The sequence below is a fragment of the Tripterygium wilfordii genome, chromosome 9, assembly GCF_013401445.1.
Source record: "Tripterygium wilfordii isolate XIE 37 chromosome 9, ASM1340144v1, whole genome shotgun sequence".
NCBI classification, from domain to species: domain Eukaryota; kingdom Viridiplantae; phylum Streptophyta; class Magnoliopsida; order Celastrales; family Celastraceae; genus Tripterygium; species Tripterygium wilfordii.
Genome location: NC_052240.1, coordinates 1774584 through 1794358, shown reverse-complemented (window position 1 = coordinate 1794358; position 19775 = coordinate 1774584). Strand labels below are relative to the sequence as shown.

At 40.4% G+C, this 19775-nt stretch overlaps 1 protein-coding gene across 3 annotated transcripts; it reads right to left on the bottom strand.

Annotated features, from left to right (window-relative positions):
• Positions 1–14607: 14607 nt before the first annotated feature.
• Positions 14608–18783, bottom strand: LOC120006184 (internal alternative NAD(P)H-ubiquinone oxidoreductase A2, mitochondrial-like). Of its 3 annotated transcripts, XM_038856121.1 has the most exons (10): positions 18614–18783; positions 18389–18480; positions 16762–17406; positions 16423–16636; positions 16043–16203; positions 15888–15953; positions 15642–15805; positions 15417–15531; positions 15155–15334; positions 14608–15066 (listed from the first exon to the last, which is right to left on the bottom strand). In XM_038856121.1, the coding sequence occupies exons 3-10, from the start codon at positions 17347–17349 to the stop codon at positions 14911–14913; spliced, it is 1644 nt and encodes a 547-aa protein (XP_038712049.1). In that variant the 5' UTR covers positions 17350–17406; positions 18389–18480; positions 18614–18783; the 3' UTR covers positions 14608–14910. The 3 variants fall into 3 exon arrangements, with proteins under 3 accessions (XP_038712049.1, XP_038712048.1, XP_038712050.1); XM_038856120.1 differs by lacking the exon at positions 18389–18480; XM_038856122.1 differs by lacking the exons at positions 18389–18480; positions 18614–18783 and adding an exon at positions 18558–18576.
• Between the last annotated feature and the right edge of the window lie 992 nt (positions 18784–19775).

Genomic DNA, 19775 nt, shown 5'->3' with positions numbered 1-19775 from the left:
ATTGGCCACGCCTAGGCGTGGTGATAAGTTTTTTTTTTTTTTTTTTTTTTTTTTTTTTAAATAGACACGCCCAGGCGTGGATTGGCCACGCCTAGGCGTGGTGATAAGTTGCGCCTAGGCGTGGATATGCACGCCTAGGCGTGGTCTGGCTGTAACATATTGCCCAGAAATTTCAATTTTCCTACAGCCAGATTTCAGCACATCCAAACTAACATCCACACAAAATTTTTTTTTTTTTTTTTTTTTTTTTGCCAATAAAAAAAAATAGAATGATAAAGAAGAAAAGGATACACAAAAGGATATACTGCATTGGGTTGCCTCCCAAATAGCGCTAAGTTTAATGTCTTCAGCCAGACGTGGCGGTGCTAAGATCTTCAAAGGGATGGAGGATCTTCCAAGCGTAACTTGTACTTTTCCATATCAAAAGAGGTCTCAAAATAGGGCTTGAGGCGGTGACCATTTACTTGCTGCTCAAAACTTGTGCGAGGGTCCTTGATAAATACAGAGCCATAAGGAAGAACTTTAATCACCTCATACGGACCACTCCACCTTGATCGAAGCTTCCCCGGAAAAAATCGAAGGCGAGCATTATACAGCAAGACTTTTTGACCTGGTTCAAATACCTTCCTTGAGATATGTTGATCATGAAAGAGTTTGGTCTTTTCCTTGTAGATTTTAGCATTCTCATAGGAGTCATTCCGCAGCTCATCAAGCTCATTAAGTTGGAGCTTCCTCATATTGCCAGCTTCCTGGAGATCAAAGTTCAAAACCTTGATTGCCCAGTATGCTCGATGTTGCAGCTCTACCGGTAAATGACAAGGCTTCCCAAAGACTAACCGGTATGGAGACATGCCAATAGGAGTTTTAAAAGCGGTCCGATAAGCCCAAAGAGCATCATTAAGCTTAATACTCCAGTCCTTTCTACTAGAAGAAACCGTTTTCTCAAGAATATGTTTGATCTCCCGGTTCGATATCTCCACCTGACCACTCGTTTGCGGGTGGTAAGGTGTAGAAACCTTATGAGTTACCCCACATTTTTTCATCAACTTCTCAAAGTACTTGTTGCAAAAATGTGATCCACCGTCACTAATAATAGCTCTTGGAGTTCCAAACCTTGCAAAGATCATATTTTTCAAGAAATGCAAAACCACACCATGATCGTTGGTTTTGCACGGTAGAGCTTCAACCCATTTACTCACATAATCAACCGCCACCAAAATATATAGATTTCCATGGGAATTGGGGAATGGACCCATGAAGTCAATCCCCCACACATCAAATAACTCAATAGTCAATATGTTGTTCAATGGCATTTGATCTCTTGCTGAAATATTCCCGGTTCGTTGGCATCGATCACACGTCAAACAGAAAGAATGAGCATCTTTGAACAAAGAGGGCCAATAAAATCCACATTGAAGTACCTTGGCAGAAGTTTTCTTCCCCCCAAAATGCCCTCCACACACATGAGAGTGGCAAAAGTGAAGAACACTTTCTTGCTCATTAACCGGAATACATCGTCTGATAATCTGATCAGGACAACATCTGAATAAATAAGGATCATCCCAATAGTAATATTTGATGGAGGATAGAAACTTGTTTTTCTCATGTGTGGTCATACCCGGAGGTAATTTCCGGCTTACCAGATAATTAACGATATCTGCATACCAAGGAACTTCCTCGACCTCAAATAAATGCTCATCTGGAAAGGTCTCATTGAAATCCATATCTCTTTCACCGTTTTCCTTGATAGCGAGCCGAGAGAGATGATCAGCAACTACATTCTCACACCCCTTTTTATCCCGAATCTCCAAATCAAACTCTTGGAGAAGCAGTACCCAACGAATGAGCCGTGGCTTGGAGTCTTTCTTTGACAATAAATACCGCAATGCTGCATGGTCAGAGTAGACAATCACTTTAGAGCATGCTAAATATTGACGAAACTTGTCCAAGGCAAAGACAATGGCCAACAACTCTTTCTCGGTAGTGGTATAATTAACTTGAGCATCATTTAGTGTTTGGCTTGAATAATATATAACATGAGACTTCTTGTCAACTCGTTGACAAAGCACCGCTCCAATGGCAAAGTCAGAAGCATCGCACATAATTTCAAATGGCAAAGAAAAATCCGGAGGCATCATAATCGGAGCGGTAGTAAGTTTCTCTTTCAACAAATCGAATGCCCTCATACAAGCTTCATCGAATAGAAAAACTGCATCTTTGGCCAAAAGGTTGCATAAAGGCCTAGCAATTTTAGAAAAATCTTGAATGAACCTCCTATAGAACCCTGCATGTCCAAGAAAAGAACGAATTCCTTTCACATTAATCGGAGGAGGAAGCTTCGATATAAGCTCAATCTTTGCCGGATCAACTTCAATCCCATTTTTGGAGATAATATGCCCCAACACATTTCCTCGTTGCACCATAAAGTGGCATTTTTCCCAATTTAGCACCAAATTGGTTTCTTCACATCTCCTCAACACAATAGATAGATTTTGAAGGCAATTGTCAAAACTTGACCCAAAGACAGAAAAATCATCCATAAATATCTCAATAACACGCTCCACCATGTCAGAGAAGATGCTTATCATGCAACGCTGAAATGTTGCAGGAGCATTGCATAAGCCAAAAGGCATCCGACGGTAAGCAAATGTTCCAAATGGACAAGTGAAAGTAGTCTTGTCTTGATCTTCGGGATCAATGGCAATTTGGTTATAACCAGAATAACCATCCAGGAAGCAATAATACTCATGCCCTGCCAGTCTCTCAAGCATCTGATCAACAAAAGGTAATGGGAAGTGATCTTTTCGGGTAGCTAAATTCAGTTTCCGATAATCAATACAAACTCGCCATCCCGTGACCTTCCGAGTAGGAATAAGCACATTGTTCTCATTAGCTTCGACAGTAATCCCAGATTTCTTCGGCACAAGATGGACTGGACTCACCCATTTGGAATCAGAAATAGGATAAATAACGCCAACATCCAAGAGCTTCAAAATCTCACTCCGGACAACTTCTTTCATATTTGGATTTAATCTTCTTTGTCCCTCTCTAGTGGCTTTAGTTCCGTCCTCCATCAAAATGCGATGCATGCAAACAGAGGGGCTAATGCCACGAATATCCGCAATGGTCCACCCAATTGCACTCTTGTATTCCCTGAGAACACGGAGCAATTTCTCTTCTTCCAAGAGAGAAAGATTAGAAGAAATAATAACAGGAAGAGTTTTAGAGTTACCTAAGAATGCATATCGCAAGTGTGCGGGCAAAAGCTTCAACTCTAGCTCTGGCGGACTCACTATAGATGGTACTAGCTTCTCAAGATTTGGGGAGTCCCTCAAATTTTCAAAGGTCGGACGCCACTTGTGTTGATAACTAGGAGAAGCCTCAAACATGTTTACAACTTCTTGAGTATCATTGTCCAGAGTCCTCTCAATATCTCCCACTAGAAAAGCTTCCAAAGCAATGGTTTTATCATTTCTATGCAGCTCCATGTCGACTCTTCTATCCACCACATCCACCCAAAAACAAGTCTTTGAATCATTAGAATGTCTCATGGCCTCAAACAGCCGAAACTGAATAGTTTTATCAAAAACTGTCATAGTGAGAACTCCCATCTTGACATCAATGATGGTGTTGGTGGTTGCCATAAAACCGCGGCCTAGAATGATTGGTACATCTTTTCCCGGATTAGGTTCACCCTCCATATCAAGCACTAGAAAATCCACCGGAATAACGAACTCTCCCACCTTCACTAGAACATCTTCAACTAGCCCAAAAGGATGCACTAAAGAGCGATCCGCTAATTGGAGAGTGACTGATGTTGGTTTCAACTCACCGATCTTCAATGTAGTGTAAACAGAATAAGGCATGATATTCACACTCGCACCAAGATCCATCAAGGCTTTTTCAATTTCTTTCTCTCCAATTATACAAGGAATGGTAAAGCTACCCGGATCTTTTAATTTGGGTGGGAGCTTCTTTTGTAAAATAGCACTTGTCTCTTCGGAGAGATATACTTCTTCATGATCACCAATCTTTCTTTTGTTAGTGCACAACTCCTTCAAAAATTTTGCATATGCAGGAATAGACTTAATTGCCTCAATAAGTGGAATATTAATCTCTACTTTCTTCAAAACTTCAAAAATGTCCCGATTATACTTGTTTTTCTTAGCCGGTGCAAGACGAGATGGAAAAGGCACTGTTGGAACAACCACTTCTTCCGGTTTTTCCTTCTCAACATGAGGTGTGGTGGTGGTACTCGGTTCCATCACTGTAGGTTCATCATGACTCTCACCATCAAGCCCTTTATATTCAATCTTGTTATCCACCCTTTTCCCACTTCGCAAGACAGTAATAGCATTAGCATCTTCATGCTGTTTAGGATTTACCTCAGGTTGACTTGGAAGCTTTCCCGGTTGTCTTTCACTTAAAGCCTGAGCAAGTTGTCCTACTTGCATTTCAAGCTTTGCGATGGACTGAGTATTACTGGAAACAGTTTGTTGCAACTGAGTCATTGAATTGCTCATCTCTGCTTGGGAATGCTGCATTGTGACTTGTGATTGAGCAAGTTGGGTGATAAGGTCCTCCATAGCAGACTTCTTTGCGTCTTGAGAGGGTGGTCCTTGTCGTGGAGCTTGCCAAGGTCTGGGCCCTTGATTGAAATTCTGGGATGAAGCATAGGAGAAATTTGGGTGATTCTTCCATCCTGGGTTATATGTGTGAGAAAATGGATCATTCTGCTGCCTATGAAAGGGTTGAACTGCATTAACTTCAGCTTCAGGAAATGTCCCACTTCTAGAACATACATGAGTAGGATGATCTGTGCCTCCACAAATTCCACAAGGCTCCAAATTTCTGCTCAGCAAAGTTACTACCGCATCCAATTTCCTAGCCACAGACGCCATCTCTGAATTTGAAGCACTAGCCTCATAAACCATGTGTCTAGGCGCATCAAGATCACGATTATCCCATTGTGAGGAATTTGCTACCACAGTCTCAATAATTTCATTGGCTTCAGTCGGTTCCTTAGCCATAATATTTCCTCCAGCAGCTGCATCTAACCTATGGCGGCATTCATCAGCCAGATGTTGGTAAAAGTATGATATAATCTGCCATGGCAAGAATTGATGATGTGGGCAACCAATCAATAAAGTTTTATATCGCTCCCAAGCCTTAAAAAGTGGTTCTCCCTTGTTCTGCCTGAAATGGAAAATCTGATCCCGAAGCCTCTGTGTCCTTGACTGAGTATAGAACTTCTGAATAAACTTAGCAGAAAGTTGATCCCAAGAAGTGATAGAATTTGGTGGCAAAGTCTTGAACCAGATCTTAGCACTTTCCTTAAGAGAAAAAGGAAAAAGCTTCAACCGTATGAATTCTTCAGATATACCTTGAATTTTTTGAGTGCCACAAATTTCCAGAAAATTATCAATGTGATCACTAGCATCTTGATTTTCAGCTCCTGAGAACGATGGGAGCATGTTAATCACATGACATTTAAGCTCATAAGATAGATTTGGCGGAATGGTTGGTAATATGATGCAAGATTGTCTAGTAGAGAATTGTGGCATAGAGTAGTCCATGATGGTGACCGGAGCATTTGCATTGTTGGCATTATTGCCAACTTCCTCACGATTTTCAGCCATGCTCTCCTGTTCAGAATGTTCTCCCAAAATGTTGTCACTAGATGAACTAGAGCTGGAAGATTTCTCCTCAAGAAAATCCTTGTCTCTCTTGTTCCTTCGTGCACGTTCCAAGTCTAGATCGACAGGAAGAATTTCTGTATCTTGAGAACGTCTTCCTTGCATGAACTACAAACAAGAAAGACAAGTATAAGGATCACTAATTATCCAGTAAGAAAGAGCTAAACTAAGTATGTAAGTATCTATGTATATAAACAAGAATGGATCAAATATAAGCAACCGTCCCCGGCAACGGCGCCATAAACTTGTTGGGTCTAAATTAACCTTACTAGCAAGTGTACTAGTCGGCGACTACAGCACAATGATAAGCAAGGGTCGAATCCACAGGGACGGTGTTATGTTTAATCCAAATGTATATTTGCATGTATATGTGGACAATGCAATCAAAAGTAAAATTCAACTCAAGATTGTTTGGTTTGGTAATTCAACTAAAACAAGCAAAGAGCAAAGTGTTTTTGGTATTTTCTTAGAATTAGGATGCAACTAATGCAAATGAGATGATTTAACAAATATGAGATGAACACCAAGGCTTCGGAATCCCCCTTGGGAAATGACTTGGAATGACATAAATTTACACACATATTTGCTAATTCGGGCATAACGAATCCGTACCTAAGTCGGTTTTAGCGCACCTAAGCCAAATCTCCCTAAAATCGATTACTAGCCATCTTATTGGTCTAGGTCGGATATTCCTAAATACATTCTAGCCATCTTATTGGTCTAAACATGCATAGGAATTCATGGAGTTCTATGGAGATTAGGATTCATACAAATTGTCACCTAATTAAAGGGAGACACATTCATAATCAAGTGTTTCAAGGAGCATAATCTACTTGACATATTATTGTCTAAGCAAATTCTCCAAACAATTTCATCCAAAAACCTAAAGTGTTGGCCAAACACCACAAGCATGAATAAATTGCAATCAAACATAGAAACACAAGATTTATACCCAAATCAACTCATATGTATGTAAATCAAGTCATAAACAAAGTCATCAAACCCAAGGCTTCAACCTAGCCTTGGCACAAGAGATTTAGTTACACATAATGAGAGAAAAACACAAAAGGAGAGATGAGAAAATCATGAATAAACCCAATTAGTTGAGTAGATCCAAGTTGAGCTGAAGAATCTCTCCTCCTAGCTCCAAGAATCGCCTTCCCCCTCTGGTTTTCTCCCCAGAAAATCAGTTCTAGGTTAAAAAGTGTGTTGCGGCTCGGCCAGTTCGCGAATTAAAACATCTCAAAAAAAACTGTCTTGTGCGCCTAGGCGCGTTGTATCCACGCCTAGGCGCGCCACGCCTAGGCGCACGCCTAGGCGTGCACAACTTCAAATTCAAGCCCCAACTTCACTGGACTAGGCGTGCAGGAGTGATCCTGGGCGTGCACAAATATTGCGCCTAGGCGTGGAATGATTCCAAAATCTCCATACGACGTCCGATTTGCACGATTTTAGTGTCTACGGAAAGCTTGAGATGTCTAGTTTCCAATGCCTTTTATTTCGCTTGATTCCGATAACGTGACAAAAAGTTATAAGTATTTGAACACACGAAGGTCGGTGGACATTTTCTTCAGTTCAGCCCTTTTTTTCATCACTTTTCATCCGAACCGCAATCAACCTATCAAAATACAAATCAAAACATAAATACACTCATTATTTATTTAAAGGAAGCTTAAGAGGGGGAGATTCCTACCAAAAATCATAGGTATTATCACACCTATCAGTCGTCTTTTATATATTGCCAACTTCTTTAGGGTTTCTAAAAATTTAAGTTACCATCGGAATATGTTTTGTATTCCAATTTTATTCAGCACATATATTGCTAACTTCTTTAGGGTTTCTAAAAATTAAAGTTATTCCTATTTTATTCAGCATATATATTGCTAACTTCTTTAGGGTTTCTAAAAATGAAAGTTACACTCCGAATAGGTTTTGTATTCCAATTTTATTCAACATATATTGCTAATTTCTTTAGGGTTTCTAAAAATTAAAGTTACCATCGGAATAGGTTTTGTATTCCTATTTTATTCGGCACATATGTTGTTAACTTCTTTAGGGTTTCTAAAATTAAAGTTATTCCTATTTTATTCAGCACATATGTTGTTAACTTCTTTAGGGTTTCTAAAATTAAAGTTATTCCTATTTTATTCAGCATATATATTACTAACTTCTTTAGGGTTTCTAAAAATTAAGGTGTTGTTTGGTATGATCACTTTCAAAAATTATGAAATCAAAAATCAAAAACAAAAACGTAAAACGAAAAATGAAAACATAAATTTGACTGCTTGTTTGGTTGTGTATTTAAAATTGAAAATGAAAACATAAACATAATTCAAGATGAGATCATCAAGCAAGATGTCGTGAAACTCTGCTCTTGATTCAAAGAAAAAGTCAATATTCGAAGTTCGACCCAAGCCCGAACAAACACCGAAGCCCAGCCCAAGAACGACCCTACCTGCAGCCCTCACCAACCTATGACCATCCTTGGCTCGTAGTCCAACTCGACCCCAAGATCGTCCCGGGATCGACAAGACCCCGACGGCTGTCTCGGGACCCACCCAACCCCGAAGATCATTTCGGGCCAGTAGCTCAACCCGACCCCCATGATCGTCAGGGTGCAAACCCTCATCCTGGGACAAACCCGGCCCCGAAGACTGTCTCGGGACCGACCTAGGCCCGAAGCCCGGCCTGAGACAGAACTGACCACGACAACCGTCCAAGGTCCTTAGCTCGACCCGACCCCGAAGATCGTCCCTGGACAGACCCGGCCCAAAAGATTCCCATGACATACCTAACCCCGAAGTCCGTCCCGAGACCTACCAGACCTTGATGACTGTCCTGGGATCGACCCAACCTCGAAGACTGTCTCGGGACAAACTCTACCCTGAAGATCATCCAGACCCCGACGACTATCCCGGGGCTGACTCGACCCCGAAGACCGTCCCTAGACTGAACTGACCTTGACTATCGTCTCGGGAGAAACTTGGTCTCGAAGACTGTCCTGGGACCGATCCTGAAAACCGTCCTGGGCCAGTAGCTCGACGTGGCCAACCAATAAAGGACTTGGCCTCGAATTCCAGCCCGGGACCAACTTGTCCAGAAGCCCGACCGGAGATTGACCCGAGCCCTTAGCCTAGCCTAGGATCTACTTGAGCTCGAAACCTGACCTAGGCCCGTAGCTCAGCTCTGACCTGAAGCTTAACTCGAGATCAACACGAGCCCAAAATTCAGCTCGAGGCAGACCCACGTCCAAAGCCTGGGTCAAACCTAATCCGAAAATGAGAGAAGGGTCGGTACGCATGTCGTTTGAGATAGAAAGGAGATCGTCATGTATGTGGTGTTTTAAAAATTTTTGAAAACTTATTTTTCATGTTTTTAAAAATTTTGAAAACTCATAGGTTTTTTTGCGTAAAAAAAAATCTTCATATAGCCGCCCTCTTGGAATGTAATCATATGGGCCCATAAGTAATATCAAGTGAGCCTATGGGCGTTGAAACACATGGGCTCATTGTCTTGCAAAATGGGCCTCTTCAGAGGACAAAATATGGGGAAACTTTAGTCACACCCCACTTTTTACTAAAGACACCCCATCAACTGAGCTTTATAAAGGATGATCAACTCAAATTGGGGTGTCTTTAGTAAAAGGTGGGGTGTGACTAAAGTTTTCCGAAAATCTGGTAGCATTGCAGCATTACCAAGTCCAATGATAGTGGGCCTTCCCCACCACTCCACGTTTTGTGCTTGGGCTCATCATATTTTTGCCTTGTATAATATCTACTGTATCCGCCTGAAATGAATTTTCAGTCTTGAAGCTGAAGCATGTACAATTTTGAAGCATGGTGGTGCCTTGAACCAAATGAAATTATTTGGTCAAGAAAACGTTTCACATAAAAAAAATCTTATGGTAACAGAGTTACTTGGGGCTGACTGCATAGCTTCTCTAGCCTTGTATATAATTGAGCATCCTTTCTATGACAGGCAACTCTTTTAACTATTTCTATAGAACAATGTGAGCATTCTGAATGAATTATTTCACCAAACTCTGCCAGTACTGGGAGGTAAAAATTGATGAGAGCATGGTATCAAGTTCATACTAATACCTAAACTATCGCGCGCTAACAAAGCACCAATCCGACAGTATATGGCTAGTGTGAAGGTTGTCAACCAATTCTGGAGTTGTCTCGGCCAAACACCAGTGTCGTTGCCCAGTTGACAGCCACGTAAAACCGGTTCCTCCAGCTTACAACGCGGGTAAGGTAGGCTGAGCGCCAAATTAGCCAGCTGCCGAATCCAGCAAGAGATAAGCCCTTGTCCTCCTGCCAAATATCAGGTAACTAATGTCAGCAGTTGCTTGATTACAGACTTGCAGGGGTGATGTTTATGAAGTATCGTTTCATTGCGTACCTTGGACCGGCGTAGATCCACCAGTGCCTTATAGCGACCAACCGAGGCCATGCATTAGACCCTTCCAAACCCAAGAGTCTGAGCCAATAGTTTGAGCTGCCATGAGATCACCCCCTCTAGGATTCAACCTGTTATGAATTCGTGTTTCTTATTGAATTTCTGGTCAAATTCATGGACCAAACAAGTCAGTAATTTGGTCCATAAAACAAGGGCATTTCTATGACCTCTCCCTCTATAAAACCCATCAGCAAGGCCTTTCAACCTCACCTCACTGAAGTTAAGAAGAGATGGCAGGTGCTAGAAGAGCTAAGATCAACGGCGGACTTGCGTGTAGGGGAAATTCTGGCCGTCCGATCCCAAAGCGGGGCCAGGTGAAGATGGGCATAGTGTTGGGCCTGGCCCACTCTTTGGCTTCCGTTCTCTCTTTCAGTGGCCGGCGGTCTACGGCCAGCTTTTCTTAGACGAGCCACCAATTTTGTTGATCGATAGATTTAGAGATTTTTTTTTTCTTTTTTTCACATAGCCTCGTTAGTCTGTACAAACTACAAAGAAGGAATTATTTTTCTTTCATCTTTCTCCATGGTTGCTGATGAGGGAATATTAGCTCTGTGTTCAGCTTTCCCTTGCTTAGTTGAATTTTAATAATATGTACACATTTATTGTCTCTTTGACGGGCCTATGTGCGTAATCCCTCAATTCGATGGGCAGTCATTTTTGCATAAAAAGTCTTCATATGGTGCCCTCTTGGAATATAATCATTTGGGCCCGTCAGTAATATCAAGTGAGCCCAATTTTTAGCCCACATTAAGTATGTGCTCAATTTGGGTCATTGCTCTCGTCTGTAATATACCTCTTGGCCCATCAATTTCTCGTATTTCGGTGCTTATCAGTGGTGGTATATCACAGGTATACGTATTAATGGGGATTTCCTCTTGATTGTTTATCTGGTGGTGGTTATGGAATTTGGATATCTATTTTTTTTTTTGGTAGAATTTGAAAGGCATAGTGGTTGGTTGAATTTGGAATGCATGGTGTTATGTGGAATTGCAGCTTCAAGTCAAGTATATATGGTAGGTTTCGAATAAGGAGTCGTTTGGGCTTAATTGAACCATCACCAAAAGTATAAGAGCTTCATAAATCCTAAAGTCATAAGTTGACCAAGAATGAAAATGATTAATCTAACCAATTATAAATAAATTTAATATTGACAAATGTTATTATTTAATTGGACAATTTCCACGTGTCTACCACATGGAAAATGATAAACAAAAAAAATTATATGTCATCAATTAACGATCACGTCATTTTTGTTATGACACATTGCTTGAAGTCAAGGGATTGATTTGATAAAAAAAAAAAGCGCAATGGCTGAATTCATCATTTTTATAAGTACATGGGCTTCTACATTACTTATCCCAATTTTTTAGAATGACTTCCCATACAGAAAGAAAAGCTCGATTTTAATGAGTAACGGAAGATTGTGAGTAGCACCATCAACCCTCCCACAAGAGGCAACAATTATGTTTGTGCTTTATGCTTGTAAGTGTTTGATAATGTGCTTTTACACGTAAAGCACTCAAAGCCCTCTTCGTGCTTATCTGGTTAGATCGGATCCGGCGGTCAAGAATTATTTATGCCAATTTTGCTTAGTAATGGGAACAAAATGGGCACATGATATTTTACGTCAACATGACATAATTAGGTGCTAAATTAAACATCAATTTGCGAATATTTTGGTGAAATGGGATCCCTATGTGGCCCCCGACGAGTAGTAATTATGTGCATAAGCAAGGGCATTTGTGTATGGGCCACAATCTGTCTATGTGCACATATATTCAACAAGGCCAACGAAAGTCTTAGTCAAGCCCAACAAGCCCACGGCATAGACAGTATACTTAACTAGACCTACTAAGGTCTTTAGTCAAGCCAACGAACCCACGACCTAAGCTCATTCGACAACTAGGCCCACGGAGCCTTAGTCAAGCAAAATAAGACCCATGAGAGTCTTGAGCCAAGTCTATAGACACACAAGAGTCATGGTCGAGCCCAATAGGCCTATGCCCTAGGCTGTCTACTATACAAATGCTCAAAACCCACACTACCAAGAAGATTCTTCATAGGCCCATGACCTAATAAAAGTCCAACGCTTGCCAGCTCAAATATCATGTGCTTGTCACGTGACTAAAACCATTATAAATACATGAAGTCTCAGCCTTATTAAGTACTCTCAACTACTTGGAGGCATGTTGCACTCCCTCTCTCTCTAAAAACATTTTGCTTATCTCACTATAAGTCCCTCATAGTCGACTGACACCTCTCACCGTCAACTGATTTGACCATCGGTGCTTCCCCGACAGACACCACATCGGTATCAAGGTTCACGATCCACCTAGTATGATTTTTGTAGGGTTGTTGAAAGTCTCGATCAACATTTACTTGATTGTAGATTTTCATATCTACAATTTGGAGGACATCATTCTCTATAATCGTCTTCTTTCCGTAAGAAGTCGAGGACTTGGAAGAGATGGCATGCATGTGCTAAAGGGCCAAGAGTCTAAGACAATAGGCGGCTTTTAATTTTGTAATCCAACTAATTAGTTTCGTATCTATTCTTCTTTCAAACACAGCCCGACAAAACTAATTAAAAGAGGTCATAGATTATCATATAAGGATGCATTGAATCAATGCCATCTCCCCTCTTAGATTCGGTGAATGGCTGATGTTTCATAATAATGTCAATTATAATACAATTTATAGTTATATCTTAAAGACCACCTTTATGCTTCACGTCACATTTAACATTACCAAAGTCCCCACTCACAAAGGAAGTTTATTGTGACTTCCAACTAAAGAGATTGTGGTTGAAAGTGATTTTGATCCACATTCCCACTACAACTAATAACTTTGTTTTTTAATTTTTAATTAAAAAATGAGAGAAGTATAATCAAAAGTAATTTCGAGTATCCTAATAATATGGCTTTTGCTTATAAATCTCGCTCTCTCTTTGTTCTTATCCGGCCCATCTGAACTGGACCGGATCCCCACTAATGTGAACAAAATTAACACGTGATTTTAATGTACATATCAAGACGTGGCATAAACAGGTAGAATTATCTCACCAAACTTCAACCTCGATTTTGTAGTTATTTTACGAGAATGAGAGCATCCACAATGGGATGATTTTGAAGTACTTGATATGATACTTTCTTGATAAGTTAAGTGCTAGATGTTCACAATGGATATAATGGAGTGTATTTTAAGTACTTGAAATGTTACTTTTTTGATAAGTATAGCGCTACATGCACACAATGGGTGAAAAATGACGCTTGAAAATTTAGTTGTGGAAAAATGATACTTGAGAGTTGGAGTATGTATATAGTTGATGAATAGTGAAGAGAGATGATAAAAAGGAAGAAAGAGGTGATGAAAAGGAAGAGAGAGATGATAAAAAGGAAGAAAGAGATGATAAAAAGGAAGAGAGAGAAAATAGAGAAAGTGAGTATGGAGTGTTGGAATGTATGAAGTGTTGATGAATAGTGTATATTGTGAGATTTAATCATCCAATTAAATTGTGCCACGTAGGATAAAGGAGGAGAGAGAGAATAATTTTGAAGTGCTTGATATTTCAAGCATCACTGTGGATGCTCTGACATCCCGATGTTGCTTTTGAATTTCTGGTCAAATTCATGGACCAAAAAAGTCAGTAATTTGGTCCATAAAGCAAGGGCATTTCTATGACCTCTCCCTCTATAAAACCCATCAGCTCATGCTCAGTCTTTCAACCTTACCTCACTGAAGTTAAGAAGAGATGGCGGGTGCTAGAAAAACTAAGATCAACGGCAGACTTGCGTGTAGGGTAAATTCTGGCCGTCCGATCCCAAAGCGGGGCCAGGTGAAGATGGGCATAGTGTTGGGCCTGGCTCACTCCTTGGCTTCCGTTTTATCCTTCAGTGGCAGGCGGCCTACGGCCAGCTTTTCTTAGACGAGCCACCAATTTTGTTGATTGAGAGATTCAGAGATCTTCTTTCAGATAGCTTCGTTAGTCTGTACAAACTACAAAGAGGGGGTGTTATTTTTCTTTATCTTTCTCCATGGCTGCTATGAGGAAATATCAGCTGCGTTCAGCTTTTCCCTTGTTCAGTTGAATTTTAATATATATTTATCGTCACTTTCACAGGCTTATGCGTAACAGTTCTGTGTGCATAAACCCTCACTCCAATGGGCAGATATTTTTGCCAAAATAGAATCTTCAATATAGCCGCCCTCTTGGAATGTAATCATATGGGCCCATGAGTAATATCAAGTGAGCCATGGGCGTTGAAACACATGGGTTCATTGCCGAGCCACTTCAGAGGACAGATCTGGTACCATTGCGGTATTGCCAAGTCCAGTGATAGTGGGCCTGACCCACCACTCCATGTTTTGGGCTTGGGCCCACTTTATGATTTGCCTTGTATAATTTTCCTTGTATAATATTTACTGTATCCCCTGAAATGAATTTTCAGTCTTGAAGCATGGTGGTGCAAACATTACACATAAAAAAAATCTTATGCTGACAGGGTTATTTGGGGCTGATTACATAGCTTCTCTAGCCTTCTATATAATTGAGCACCCTTTCGAGGACAGGCAACTCTTTTAACCATTTCTATAGAACAATGTGAGCATTCTGAATGAATTATTTCACCAAACTCTGCCAGTACTGAGAGGTCAAAAAATTGATGAGAGCATGGTGTCAAGTTCATACTGATACGTAAACTATCGCGCGCTAACAAAGCACCAATCCGACAGTATATGGCTAGTGTGAAGGTTGTCAACCAATTCTGGAGTTGTCTCGGCCAAACACCAGTGTCGTTGCCCAGTTGACAGCCACGTAAAACCGGTTCCTCCAGCTTACAACGCGGGTAAGGTAAGCTGAGCGCCAAATTAGCCAGCTACCGAATCCAGCAAGAGATAAGCCCTTGTCGTCCTGCCAAATATCAGGTAACTAATGTCAGCAGTTGCTTGATTACAGACTTGCAGGGGTGATGTTTATGAAGCATCGTTTCATTGCGTACCTTGGACCGGCGTAGATCCACCAGTGCCTTATAGCGACCAACTGAGGCCATGCTTCCAAGATGCTTGTACACAAAAGGCTCACCTAGAGGGATGTCTTTTGTACTAAAAGCCTTACCTCCATCTCCCTTACCAATTTTATTAAATAACTCCACCAGATACTTCCCTTGCCTTTCTGCAACCTGTTATAAAAAACGTTAGCTCATCAGCTAACAAACCCAGAACAATGAATATTCAATGGCAGAGAGGAACAAAATACTGGACCTGAGCAAGAGCTGGGAGCACTGGCCTCCCTGTTTGTTCAAGAAAACCGGCACAATCTCCAAGTGCAAACACATCTTGCACAGAAGGAACCCTCAACCATTCATCAACACCAATCCTGCATTGATCAATAATATCAATTAACATGATCCATCATATAGATGGGATTGCAACGGAAAGGGAGGCAGGGAAGGAGAAAGGTGTTAAGATATATGCGGTTTCTCATACCTTCCACCAGGAGACTTTGGAAGACCTAGCGACCTCACAAACTGAGAAGAGCCTACTCCTGTAGACCAGACCAAGAGTCCATATGGAACATCAGTTCCATCATTAAGAACTATTTTCTTGGGATGCACCTCCTTCACCACACCTTGCGTAAGTCTAACACCACACTGGCGCACAAAATAGCCAACATCAGGGATATTCATTACAGCAATTCAAGGAACAATGGATATTGTAAAGCAAACCAATTACCTTAGTCAAATGTCTCGTTGCATATTGCCTTAAACTAACATCAAAGGATGACAGAATTTCATTAGCCTGTTCAAAAGAGTGAATGAATCAGTTGTTAATGACCAGCAATTCATTTTTTTCAACCACACCATTGCTTAAAAGGAGCTTTAAAGTACCTCTATGAGGGTGACTTTGACGTAATCCTTAACATGTGTATATCGCTCTGAGACATCTCTCATGATAAAATCACTCAGCTCACCACTGAACTCCACCCCTGTAGGGCCACCTCCAATTACAACGCAGTGCAGAAGGCGTCTCCTCTCGGCTTCTGTTATGCCTGTGATAACAAATACGACTCCAACATTTTAATCACATCCCTAAAGTAAGGGTATATTTTCAATATCTAGATAATCTAACACCTTCCCCTTAGACAAAAAAAATAATAAGCCTTGGCCATAACAATGTTTTGAGGAGGAAGAAGGTGCAGGGGATGTTGCAAATTCAAGAACATTTACCTTTCGGATATCAGAAATTTTACTATGAAAATGTCACCCACCTGGATTTTCAGAGAGCATCAAGTTGAGGAGAAGCTTTTTCCTTATTTCTTGGGCATGATTGACTTCCCGGAGAAAAAATGCATGTTCCTTAACCCCCTTGATGCCAAAAGTTAAAGGCTCAGCTCCGGCAGCAATGACAAGCTTGTCATACGCAACCTTGAATTGGTAAGGCTCACGAGGTAATGTCCCACTATTACCTGTTTCGCAATACACCTGATTCCAGGAAAATGTTAACAAGAGGGTTTAAGCTTTTTCACACCCTACCTTCAGATTCAGCAGAATAAAGAAGATACAATCACAAGAGAAGAGATATAAAAGTTACAAAAAAGTAGACGCACTTCATGTTTGTCAGTATCAATGCCGTTGCAAGAAGCAAGATAAAAATGTGAATTGGGATTTGTTCCTAACGCAGATTGTATTTGACTAACTGGCTCAGCTACTGATCGAAACTCAAGAGTTCCAACACAAGTTGAAGCTAGTAAGGGAGTGAAAACCATGTGATTCCTTGGTGATATACAAACGACATCATATATTTTGGTGTCAAGTCCTTTCAGGAATCGACATGCAGCCCAGCCAGTACCAAGGACAACTACTCTTGGCTTTTCACCTGGTTTGGTGGCTTCCATGCCTGGAAACCTTGGATCCTCATACTCTGATTCTGACTCCTCTACCATCCTCTCTGCATTAACAAATTGATAATGTGGGGTTACACTAATTCCCCTGCTCCCAAAACTTGCTTGATTTACCTTTCTGATGCTGGAAAGGTATGACAGATTGCCATTTGTAGAGCCATTCTCAATGGAAGGAAAGGAACATCTGTAACTGCAGTTTTGCTCATGGAATAGAAGATCACTCTCACTTGAGCTACTTCCATAGGCCATTCCAGACCTTCTCAAGCCACTTCTACACACCCTTGCCAGTGCCATGTCGCAAGTATCAGTTCTAAATGCAAGAGCTGATACCCTAAAACTTCAATTCAAGCCCTGCAATGAGGAAATTGAGCTCAATGAGTGCTAGATATAAAAGATTTGGTAAAGGGAAGAAGACCAAGGCCGAATATAAAGAGGAGGCTGCACTTTTGGACAGGTAAAAGACATAACTAAGATACAAAAAACATGGGTTGGGCAACATGACAACGATCTTTTCCAAGACTATTGAAAAGAAAACAGAACACAGACATAGCTTTACACATCAGTGAACTCCAAATATATAGAACCAGCAAAAGACAGAGCAAAGGTCCTAAAAGCATCCACTACTTTGTTCATACATGACAACGATCCTTTCAACGAATACATGAAAAAGAAACAAAGCATGCCATAGCTTTATTCATCAGCTGAAGGTATATACAATGAGAACCGCAAGGGAATTTATAAAAAGCACAAAATCTGTCACTCTGACAATACCGGATGCAATTAATTTGGTGCTGGCACCTTCAAATCAACTTACCAAATTGAATAACTATCAAATATGTCCATCATTGATTTCAGTCATATGGTTTCCAAACTTCCTAATTGATTGAATTGTCATTTAAGTGATGTCGATTAATATTCTACCAAAATGGCATGAATTATATTAGGTTAGTTAGAATGATCGACAAAACAACTAGCTTTTTGTATTGGGAAATTACTCGTCTGAATCATATACCCAATAAAAGCACATGCAAATCAATGAAAAATCAGCAAAATTAGGAAATAAAGATTGCATCTTTGAAATCTACCACAATATTTTCTTTGCTTCTTTAAAAGTAAAAAAGCCAATTAAATCACAAACAATGCAAGACCTTGATCCAAGCACACCAAACCACTAAGAAGCCGACTTGGGATGTACTTAAAAAAGATACAATAAGCATCATGCATAGTGACAAATAAACAGAAAAGACGATGTTTCAGACGAAGCCTCATTTTCAAACGCAAAAGCTCAACCTTTTTTGGTGAAAATAGAGCTAATTACGATCTGCGATATTACCAAGAGATCTCAAGAAACGGCAGGTTAGGCGTAACTTTGAACTGAGCTAAGACAATCACAATGCGCACCAAATTAACTCGAAACGCACACTCCTACAAATAAATTGTAACTAATAACTCATTAGCACAAATTCTCGAATAGCCCAGTAAAAAAAAAAACTGAGACAAACCCGATGCAACAAAAAGAAAGAAGGCGAAAAAGAAGTAATGGGTTCAAGAAAATTACTTTTTTGGAGTGTTGAGTCTTTACACAGTTGAAGCTTTAAAGGGAAGGCGTGTACCCAAGATTCACGAAGCCTCTCAGACGAGGTTAGATGTTAAATATCAGAAAGTTAAAAACGAAATTCCTGATTTTATAGCAAAAGCAGAAGCAAAATAATGAGAAATGGAGAGAGAAATCAAAGCAGCCGACTTGGGATGCAAGGAAGCTCTGCCCTTCCCGTATTTATAAATACGCTTTATATGGTAATTTTGTATTGAAAAATGAAAAGGGTACTAAAAGCGTGTTCGAGGAAGGAAGCATTTTGCCGTATATTCGGTTGTTAGCTGGCAATGCAGAGATGCGCTGTTAATACTTAATAGTAACTGCAGGAAGAAAATTGTGAAGACTTGTCTTTTTGAATTTTGCGTATTCGTTCACCGGTGACGTAACGGCAATTTCTGGCCGTCTGTTCGGAGGGTAATTTGGTATTTAAAACCTCGGGGAAGCATCTGTGGAAAAACCCTAGTTCTGGTCTGTTGATTGTTCAAATCTTTTGAAAGGGAAGTCAAAAGTCATCATGATTATTGGAAATTGGTAAACAAAATGGACGGTAGATGATGCATAAGGGTCTTGATTGGTGGGCCCTTTAACTCCTGAAATCTGGGGGAGAGAGAACTAGACAAGTAAACGTGACGGCCCCTTTTGGAATCAAAATGGAATCCATTTTAGGTTTGATTTCGTTCACTTTCCTTCCACGTTTTGAACGGTTGTCCTTTTAGTCATGTGAAAAACTCGCCATAATGTGGGGGCCGTCAATATAGGTTTGGTAAAAAATCTTGCATAACCCAAAAATTTTGTCAAAGATGATGTCTAATAAGGCTTGACTTAGAGTAGATTCAACGCATTCTTTTTGTTATGGACAAATTGAACTAGCTTGCTTCTGTGCGAGAGTGTGTTGTGGTTTGACCTCTTGTGAGGAGATGATACAAGTTTCGAGACTGAAGTGAGGTGAACTCGATAACAAAAAAATGTTTGGCACGATACTAAAAATATTGTATTGAGATGATAAAATTAAATATTATGATGATTGTTTTAGATTGTTGGACCTTTAAATGTTAGTTGCGCTACTCTTACTCTCCTTCCTAAATCCTAATTGCACTTATTGGGCCTTCTTTGGAGTGCATTT

Bases quoted from the DNA above. Each gene is read 5' to 3' on its own strand.
- LOC120006184 (XM_038856121.1), bottom strand. From the start codon at position 17,349: ATGGCACTGGCAAGGGTGTGTAGAAGTGGCTTGAGAAGGTCTGGAATG. The intron at 15,532-15,641 runs GTATGAGAAACC...TGATCAATGCAG, and splicing joins CCAAAGTCTCCTGGTGGAAG to GATTGGTGTTGATGAATGGT. The intron at 15,067-15,154 runs GTACGCAATGAA...GATATTTGGCAG, and splicing joins TGGATCTACGCCGGTCCAAG to GACGACAAGGGCTTATCTCT.